The sequence below is a fragment of the Teleopsis dalmanni genome, chromosome X, assembly GCF_002237135.1.
Source record: "Teleopsis dalmanni isolate 2A chromosome X, ASM223713v2, whole genome shotgun sequence".
NCBI lineage: Eukaryota > Metazoa > Arthropoda > Insecta > Diptera > Diopsidae > Teleopsis > Teleopsis dalmanni.
Window position 1 is genome coordinate 98,911,785 of NC_051848.1, and position 11,326 is coordinate 98,923,110.

The 11,326-nt window shown below is 34.0% G+C and overlaps 1 protein-coding gene across 1 annotated transcript in view; it reads right to left on the minus strand.

The window, feature by feature from the left end:
* Window positions 1-8,648: 8,648 nt before the first annotated feature.
* LOC119688798 overlaps window positions 8,649-11,326 on the minus strand; it is a 6,721-nt gene continuing 4,043 nt past the window's right edge. The window contains exon 2 of the mRNA XM_038103463.1: window positions 8,649-8,666. Coding sequence (XP_037959391.1) covers window positions 8,649-8,666 — 18 coding nt within the window. The remainder of the gene's footprint in view (window positions 8,667-11,326) is intronic.

An 11,326-nucleotide genomic window follows, 5' to 3' on the forward strand; every position in this document is an offset into this window, starting at 1 on the left:
ATATAATTCGATTTGAAATAAAGAATTGGAATTAGAAAAGAAATATTTTGTTCTGTTTCTGAAATGAAACATTAGAAAATGAATAATAAATTTTTTATATGTTGGTATAACCCAACAGAAGTGTAACGGATAACATTCTGAATGTTAACTGAGGCATTAGACAAGAGTGAATTTTTTACCTATATCTATAACGTGAATATGTATTCAACGTGAAAAGGTATTAAAACCAACGGTATTATTGTATATAATATTAAACTTTCGGACGACCTGCCCATCTTAATCAATTAATTTTTAACATGGACAGGAAGCAGAAATATTATGAACTGTTTTTAAGTAAAGATGAATATGGCAAAAGACGTATTTAATAAACTAAAGAATATATTCACAAGCTTAGAAATTAATATACCACTAAAAATTATATTTATGAAATGTAACACATAGTCGACACTATTTTATGGTGCTAAGACTTAAACACAAAATAGCTAGCATGAACAGACACAAGCATTTGAAATGTGGTTGTACAAGGAAATACGTAGTATAAAATTAATAAAAAAAAAAGAAAAAATGTTAATGTACTACAAGAAACACAATTCAATAAAAAACTGTTTTTGTAGGCAAATATTTATGCAGTTATCAATTGAAAAATCTGGATTGACTTTTTCAATCACTTTCAGTGCAGTTTTCAATTTCGATTGGTAAACCTCGAGCAATTTATACCATCTAGACTTTTTGTCAGAGTAACATGATTAGACTGAATATAACAGCTGTTTTATATAACTTGTCAAATGAAATGTGTTTTGATTCGACATATATATTTAGGAAAAATATAAATGTTTAGTAGCACTTTAACGAGAATATTAGATTACTCCAAATATGTTCGATTGTGCAACAAAATGTGACAGAGTAAATCTAGATTGAGCCCAGAGTTACTGATCGAAAACGCCATTAAAACTGAATTTGTAATCAAAAAACTCTTCCAGTACAAATATCCAACCTTTTTTTCATAATCAGTTAAAATAATACTCCGTTCTGAGGAACAAGTCAAACTTTAAAATGTCTTCGATATTTATAAATAATATAGTTATATATAAAAATAAAAAAAGTAACTAGCAACACATTGTTTAGTTCTACACAATCCTTTAAAAACATAATTATACTTTAAAATTAATAAGAGGGTGAAGTGAAGTTATTAAATCTTAAGAATTAAAAATGTGAACTAATAACTACTTCATATATAGTACTGTTAAATAACTGAACTTTAGCTATATCAATTTAAACATTTCTTTAATACAGTAGTCGAGTAATCACTTCTGGGTTTACCTAACTATTCATTCACTTTCGAAAGATAATGAAACTGCATATACTTGTGGTTTACTAAACAAAAATACTAAACAAATAATTCTTAAATTTAGATTATGTAAATATTTTATTTTGAAGTTAACAAATGTCTAAAAACATTTGTCGTCGAGTCCAGTATTTGAGTCACTTTGGATAAAAAGTATAACTAGGCGTTTAAGTGAGTTCTACAAATTCGAAATATTAATTGCTGCAAACAGACATAAACTCAGACAAATTACATATTATAGATAAAACAATGCATAGATGATAAAACTTTTTAGTCCAAATACATAATGAGCGATGCTTAGATTTAAAACTGCATACATTCGCAGTACTGTTAACGCAAAACTTCCTTGAAGTGTCTACATAATATAATTTTTACTTACCGAGGCGATTGATAGCAGCTTTTCCTGCGTAATATTCATCAAAAAATTTGTTAATATGCGTTGTCAATTTTTCCTGAGTTTCTGATGGTATATGTTTTAACTCATCTTCTGATAAAAAATTCTTTAAAATTTGTGGACCGGCGAGATCCATTTTGTATATTCGTGTATATTAAGAGACAAAAGTTAGTATATCACCACCGACTACAAACACAATAAATTACTGCAAAAGAATGACAGCACGCCAAATGTTCAGAGTTGCCATATTTTGTGCACTCACAAAAATTGTTTTATAATTCAACATTAACCAAAGATTATTTTTGAAAACGGATACTTTGTTCTATAAAGTAAATTTTATTTTCCTTAAAATATGTATATGCATAAATAAAAATTTACTTTATATATAAATATTTTTTATACGAGATGAATGTTGAAATGAAATAAATCGCTAGACATAAGTTATTTTATAAAAAATTAATATTTATATGAAATGAATTGCTAGACATAAGTTATTTTTATACAAAATAATTGTTTATATGAAATGAATTGACTATATTTAAGCTAGAGTTATTTTTAGAATTTATTAAGAATAAAACAAAACAATAGTTGTAAAAATCATCTGCATAAAAATTATTTAAACAAACAAAACAAAACTAACAAATTATTTACAAAGCCAACAGCGAACACACGCACGCACGACACGCAAAACGAAGCCAACAGCGAACACACGCACGCACGACACGCAAAACGAAGCCAACAGCGAACACACGCACGCACGACACGCAAAGCAAAGCTGACAGCGAATTACACTTGTGCGGTTGTGCGTACATCTAAGCAAAGCAAAGTGTCGCATATAAATAGCGGAGATTTTGTATGAAAGATCACTTAGCACCGGCACACCGAAACGAGTAGTACTCTACTCCAGCGCTAAGTCTTTCTTTTTTGAGAAGCCCATGGTGTTTTGACGCTAAGGCTTAATAAATCAGTAGAAGTAGATTTTATAAACGCCATTGATGTTTTGACGTCTTTGGCTAGAACTAATTGCGTAGCTTTGAAAAAAAACCCTTTGATGTTTTGACGTCTTTGGGTAAAAATTATTGAGTAGATTTATAAACGCCATTGATGTTTTGACGTCTTTGGCTAAAACTAATTGCGTAGCTTTGAGAAGAACCCTTTGATGTTCTGACGTCTTTGGGCAAAAATTATCGAGTAGAGTCAAGCTTAAAAACTATTGAGTAGAGTCAAGCTTAAAATAAATTATCGAGTAGAGTCAAGATTAAAATAAATTATTAAAGAAATCCTTTTAATAAATAAAGTTTTGTTTAAAATAATAAACGGTCTTTTTAACTTTCCTTGGTTTACCAGCTTCGAACTGGTCAATAGAATAAATTTATTGCAACGACCCGGACCACGACTGAGTCATACCTCAGCAAATTTAAAACGACGAATCCGTGTCGTTACAATTGGCGCCCGAGCAGGGACTCGAGTTCGAAAATAAACCAAACAGGAAAGAAAACCAAGATTAGTGATGTCGGTGGATTTAAAGGTGACCAGTGACCAAGAATCTCGAAGACCTCCTACTCCCAGCAAGTCGTGGTTATACAACCTACGCAAGGAGGAGCTCATCCATTACTTGGACGAAATGGAATTGGGTACAACAGGTTCTGTAGAGGAACTTCGACGCAGGCTGGCGTCATATATTGAGGAAGAGGACTATGATATGGCAAGAAGAGAAATGTTATGGGAGCTCGCACGGAAACACACCAAAACGGTACCAACAGTACAAGAGCCTAGCAACGAGGTGCAGATCATACTCCCACCTATTACACAAACCATGGAGCAAGTGAGGAAGTGGGCCATCAAGTATGATGGTGGCAAGGACCCACTTATGTTTATAGAAAGGATTGAAGAGTTGGCCGACGTATATGGTATTAACGTAAATCTAATGCCACGGACCATGCCAGAGTTATTAAGAGACAAAGCACTGATCTGGTATCGTAACAACAACAGGCAATGGAAACTATGGTCTACATTTAAGGCCGATTTTCTGAAATTTTTCCTACCGGTGCGATACTTCGAAAAGTTAGAGGACGAAATTCGTGCCCGCAAGCAAAAGCAACGTGAGGGGTTCAAAGATTTCGTCATCGTCATGCAGGACCTAATGCGTCATGCCGGCCTCGACATGTGTCAACAACTGGACCGAATTTATCGGAACTCTGGCACGGATTACCAGATGTATATTAAGCGTCGCGACTTCGCAAGCCTGGATGAACTAGTTACGCTGGCCGAAGATTTCGAGATACTTCGTCTGGAACAGGAGAAATCCAACCACCATAAAATTCGCGAAGAGCGTAGCCACATTGTGAAGACCCAGACCGACAAAATAGTCAATCCCAACCTGGCCTGTCGTCGATGTGGGCACTATGGACACCTCGCTAAGAGATGCCAAGGGCGACGGATACTCTTCTGCTGGGTATGTGGATTAAAAAACATACGGACCGTGGACTGCTGCCGAAAATATTCGGGAAACGGCAATCAGGAGCACTCCACCGCGGGGACAGTGACTCCTACCGACCAAAACCCTGCGCACATGACAAACAACCACTCTACCTAAAGGATGCCCAAGTGATGGCCACCGTACATTTAGATACTTATACGCTAGAAGCCACAATAGATACTGGTGCCTCACGAAGTTTCATCAGTCGGACACTTGCACAAAATTTACAACTAAGAACTCGGGAATTTCGGACCACTACTAGAGTTCGAATGGCCGACAACACAACGCGTGATCTTACCTGGGGTGCAGAGGTAGCGTTACGACTAGGAGATGACACCATTCAAACACAGCTATTGGTATTAGACGAAAGTACAGACGACATAATTTTAGGCATGGACTTTTGCCAAGCAATTGGAACCACGATAACTATTGGAGGAGCAAGTATCACCGTAAATGAACTAAAAGTACGAACACTACAATTACAATCCACTACACTCCGGTTGACCAAAGGGGAAGAAAATATGCAGGAAACACAACATCTGCATTGCTCGAAACTCATCAAAGAAAATCCAGAAGTATGTTATCAACAAACCCATGCACAACAGTCGTCAGCCAACCGCAATCAAAAGACACAGCCACGAGAACAAAAGCATCAAATCGAAGAGCATGATTTATCATCACGTCCAACACTGCCACAACGTTTAACGATAGTACCAGAGTCATCACATGTCAAACATCCATTGTTACCAACTTCTACAAGTTCAGAATCATCGTCGCAAACGCCACAGAGTCATTCGCAAAGTAATTTCAAATCATCGTCGCAAACGCCACAGAGTCATTCGCAAAGTACTTTCAAATCATCGTTACAACCGGAGGAACTTGAGCCGCAGCCGCCATCTCCTGTTAATCAGCAACAAGCACCACGAGAAGCACCACCAAGGGATAATCACCAGTCTGGTCCACCAGCATCTTCGTCATCAACTACATCGCCACAGAGGAATTCTACTACAGTACAGCCAGTATCGAACAATCGTCATGCACAACCTACAAATTCATTAGATACATTAGATATCAATGTTTCAGATAGTAAACTTAATTCGGAACCACCAAGCCCAGAAACTCAAGCTAAAGATAAAGTCAAGCGCGACAGTCAACAGGAACCATGGTCCCCACAAGAGGAATTGAACGTCACTCAACCAAGCTCAAAAGGAAACAAACCAGGAACTCTAGTAAGACGTCTAGGCACATTTAAACAAGAGGATGTCCATCATCATGCCAAAAACCAAGACGAGTACTTCAAAATTTTCAAGAGTCCAAAGATTAGGAAGAGAAATCGAGCCTCCTTCTGAGAGGAAAATTAGTCACAGCCCACGTTGCCGATCTTAGAGTGCATAACAGTGACAATATCAAAGAGCAAGAGTAGTAAGGAAAAAAACAACAACCTACGAAATCAGGAAGCACCGTTAAGGAAAAAAAAATAACCTTTATCAAGTACCCAAAAATACATCAGTCAGACTTAAACCTCCAAACTATACACACGGATCAAAAATCAATTACAGCAATATGTCAAATACAACAAATAACACAGCAACTAAAAAGCCTATCGATGACGAGAAATTCTTAGCAACCGCGACAAAATGTCGCAAACAAATAGAAGCACTTAATGCCGCTAGGCCACGCAGCCAGTTGTTACCAAACGTATCGGAACCATCCAGCAAAAAGAATAAAGTAGAATATGCAAGGAGAATGTCCGTAGCGCCAGGGAGAAATGGTCAACCGACGCCCCGCCAAAAGGCTATAATCTTGTATAAAAAACCAACACCTCGTGTGAAAGCAGTAAAGGGGCCCAGTCACGCTACACCCAAGATGCTACCAAGCGACCGCATGGAAAAAGGAAAAGCCGACGGATGGCGAACAAAGTCAAGCAACGTAAAAGAAGCTGAGACCCCTACCGAGACATCCGGTAACATGCTCAACGAATTAGATATGGCCGCACTAACCGACGAGTTGCAATACAGTGACAATAACCTGATGGACCTGCTTAATCGAATGGAAACACCAGAGCCTGCAGTCATCGACGACGTCTTGCAACAAATTCTAGCAGGACAGGTACAAAACACGGTTCCCAGTACGAAAGAGCCCGATAACGCCATTAGCAACATCGAGGTAGTGATTACAACCGAGCAACCAAAGTGGCCAGAGGATCTGAAGAATGAGATCCAGCGAGTACTTCAATATCACCGACCCGGACAGCAGACAAAGTTCCGACGCACCATCAATAACAGCATATATCAAGTACGGATCAGCCGTCAGGGACAAGTCGCAGTGAAGATGGTGTCAAACAACCTGATCTAATGGCTCAGTCACCCCCAAAGAAGAGGGGACATATAAAGTAAATTTTATTTTCCTTAAAATATGTATAGGCATAAATAAAAATTTACTTTATATATTTATATTTTTTATACGAGATGAATGTTGAAATAAAATAAATCGCTAGACATAAGTTATTTTATAAAAAAATTAATATTTATATGAAATGAATTGCTAGACATAAGTTATTTTTATACAAAATAATTGTTTATATGAAATGAATTGACTATATTTAAGCTAGAGTTATTTTTAGAATTTATTAAGAATAAAACAAAACAATAGTTGTAAAAATCATCTGCATAAAAATTATTTAAACAAACAAAACAAAACTAACAAATTATTTACAAAGCCAACAGCGAACACACGCACGCACGACACGCAAAACGAAGCCAACAGCGAACACACGCACGCACGACACGCAAAACGAAGCCAACAGCGAACACACGCACGCACGACACGCAAAGCAAAGCTGACAGCGAATTACACTTGTGCGGTTGTGCGTACATCTAAGCAAAGCAAAGTGTCGCATATAAATAGCGGAGATTTTGTATGAAAGATCACTTAGCACCGGCACACCGAAACGAGTAGTACTCTACTCCAGCGCTAAGTCTTTCTTTTTGAGAAGCCCATGGTGTTTTGACGCTAAGGCTTAATAAATCAGTAGAAGTAGATTTTATAAACGCCATTGATGTTTTGACGTCTTTGGCTAGAACTAATTGCGTAGCTTTGAAAAAAACCCTTTGATGTTTTGACGTCTTTGGGTAAAAATTATTGAGTAGATTTATAAACGCCATTGATGTTTTGACGTCTTTGGCTAAAACTAATTGCGTAGCTTTGAGAAGAACCCTTTGATGTTCTGACGTCTTTGGGCAAAAATTATCGAGTAGAGTCAAGCTTAAAAAAACTATTGAGTAGAGTCAAGCTTAAAATAAATTATCGAGTAGAGTCAAGATTAAAATAAATTATTAAAGAAATCCTTTTAATAAATAAAGTTTTGTTTAAAATAATAAACGGTCTTTTTAACTTTCCTTGGTTTACCAGCTTCGAACTGGTCAATAGAATAAATTTATTGCAACGACCCGGACCACGACTGAGTCATACCTCAGCAAATTTAAAACGACAAATCCGTGTCGTTACAGTTCTTTCAAATTTTTACAAGATAGGGTTCTCAAATGACGTTTACACTGGCGACATATGATTAATTTAGGTCAAATATGACAAATAAGAAACAAATGATTGATTTCTGCATACAAAATCTCATATGCTCAAATTATTTCCATTTGGTGATTTTGTACGTGCTTTAATTATTATTGATATATGTAAATATATTTAATTAGTCATAAAATTGTTTTGACGAAGTATATAAATCGTGCAGTATTTTTTAAAATAAAATAATTTTTTATCATGTTGCACGCATATGTATTTACGCTACTTAAAAAATACATTTATAGCAAAAGTTAGCATCTATTAGAGAAGTTAGTACGTGTACATATATTTCGAGTTTTAGATTATATTATATTAAAATGTTTAATATAATATTTATCGTTCTGTTTAAAAACGATAAATATTAATAGAATTTTTTAACATTCAAAAATTTTTGCAAATAATAATTAGATGTAGATATAGATGTAGAAAATCGTAGAACATATATATAATTTTTTACAAATGTGAAATTTGTTAAAATATAATTAACATAATTATATATATATTTGTATCAACAACAACACATAACCGAAGTATAATTGAAAATATTAATATAATTTTATTATTATATTATGAAAAAGTTTAAAAGTAATATTCTAATCATTTTATTATATGTTATTGATATCTGTGTAACAATAACAACACATAACCGAAGTATAATTGAAAATATTAATATAATATTATTATTATGTCATGGAAAAAAGTTTAAAAATAATATTTTAATCACTTGATTATACTACTTCCAAAGCAATAAATAACTGACATGCATAATTAACGAATTAATTAAAAATTAATTGGTAGTTTATTATATAAGTATACCTCTTTGACACACATCATAATTTCTAATAAAGGTATATTTAGGTATTCCCTTTTTTCTACAACAATAAATTGTATTATTCTTAGTTAATAATTTAACTTCGATAATTCTTCTTTTCATCTGTAAAAAAATTTTAATTAATAATTTATATATATTTATAAAATAATAACCTTTTTTATTGCTTTTGTAATTAAAATTTAATTCCGCTTTTTTTTATGTTTATGTAATATGTGCACCTAATTACAACTATGGCGCATTTAATCGAAACAGATTTTTAATGTCAAAAAACCAAAACAAAACAAAACAATTTCTAAGAAAGTGTTACCTCAAAATAGCTACAGGTGGGGAAAATTATTACGCGTCATTGTGTAGCATTATTCTTTTTGTTTTTGTACTGCGTCATATTTTCACCTTATTACACAAAATATTATTTCAATAATCCAGAAAATTTTATACATAATTTATAACTCTCAGTTTCTTTTCTTTATCTTCTTTGATATTTACAGCTGTAAACAACTGTAAAACAGCTGTAAAGTTCGTAAAAATTACGTCATAAAAAATAAATTTTTATGAAACAATTCTGTGCTGACATTATTAAACTGTTTTCACCTTTTCAGCTTTTTCCGATACAAAAAGTACTTTTGAGACCGGAATATATTAGAAAACTTGCAATACAAAAGAGCACACAAAAAAGTGTGGTTTTGTTTTTCTGTTTTAATTTTTTGACAGAAATTCTAAATTTCATTGGCACAAATTGTACAAAATTTACATCGCAATTGTATTATATACTAAAAAATGAATTTTGTAAACAAAATGTAATAGTAAATTTAAAATTGGGGAAAAAAATGTAAAACAAAAACAAAATATATAAATTACAATTTTTTTTTAAATGTCAAGTTTCGTGTTTTAGAAAAGTACTGACAGCAGTTATGATATATTGGTAAATTTATTTAAAAATATGATAATTTCGTCGAAAAATTAAATGAGTTCAACATTTTAATTATTATCAACTTTCTTCGTATATATAAAGGTTTATAAGCTTCGTGTAATATACATCCGTATATATGTTATATAAATATACATTTTGTGGAAATAGTGTTTTGACAATAGACCTTTTCTTTTGTGAAGGATATCACAAAGGATAACCGCTTATTTTAAAACAACACTGCTGGTTTGTTGAGTCCAAATCTAGGATATAATCACCACAGATGCGGATAGGCTCGTTTTTCTTAACTATAGACGTTATTGGCGTGACCCATTCGCATGCACTTTGCCGACACTCGATTTGTAATTACACTACCAACTTCTAATGAAAATAACTTAATCGAACTTATTCAGAACTGACTTAAGACTTACTCAGCTGTTATCGGCGCACCTGACTCCACCTCCATTAATTGTGGCTGAGATTAATTTCACTTAATTGATCAAAAGCGTGACCTTATTAACAGATTCTCCACATGCAGGTCCATGATAGCTTTTTACTGAATTAGATGTAGACGCCTTCGATAAGGTGCCAACACTACAAAATGATGTCACCATGAAGATATTGGTGAGATTGTGTTATGCATCACAGTCTTCACAAGATCGCAACTTTTGCTAAATCCGATAGTATATGTTTGTTCTTATCGAACTCCGAGACATTGAAGTCGCTTTGTCTGACGTCCTGGACAGAGACGTCCTCTTCATCTTGGCAACTCCTGTATAGTACGTGTTTATGTTTGCATTTAATTCATATTATTTTATATTTTTATTTTTTATGATATTTGGTTACATGTGTTTACATATTATTTGGGCCAACACTGCGACCAGTCATTGACCAACGAAAAGTGCAATTTTGCATTATCAGCGTTTCTTGTTGGTCAATGCACTGAAGAAAGTGTGTAATATGTTGGCCTATAATTATGTCAGCACAGCGTAGGCAAATTTATTTATTTGTGAATTATGCATTAATATTTATTGTCAATTAATGCATAATTTAATAGCTTGTTAATTAAATAATTTTGTATAAATATAAGAAATAATTTTAATAAAGTTCAGAAGGAAAAGAAAAATCAATTATAACTTTCTTACTTTCTCGCATCGGTTAGTTTGGGTTTCAAGTGCTCAAACTAATCAAAATAGAAAATACAAGTAGTTTGGGTTACAAGTGCTCAAACTACATTACACATAAAAATTGGCTACCAAGCTAACACAGATTAAGGATCTGGGTTAGCATCAAGTAGCGTACATTTTTTGGTGACCCCGACGTGATTATTGATATAATATCAATTTTCATTTCATTATCCTGACGAAGAACACTTCGAAGGAGTCAACTGTCTACAAAAAGGACATAATCAAAAGGTCTACTCATTAACCAGCTGAAGTATTTATTCATCGGAATTTTCGGACCGAAAATTCATACATCGCCATGGATGCGTTATTAAAGAAGCAGTCAGAGCTCGGTACAGAGATTGAGCGACTGATAACCAATTTCAAAAAGGATTCTAGTACCCGCAAGCAGGATACTACATATTATGAAGAACGACTCAAGAAGCTACATTCCCTATGGAATGATTTTGAAATAAATGATGCTGAAATCAAAGCATTGCCACAACCTGAACTCGAACACGAGTATTTCAGTACAGGTTACTTCAAAAAAATCTCCAATCTAGTAGTCACATATGATGAAAGATTCAAGCTGGAGAAATCAAGGCTACTCCTGAAACCACAGGACGGGAA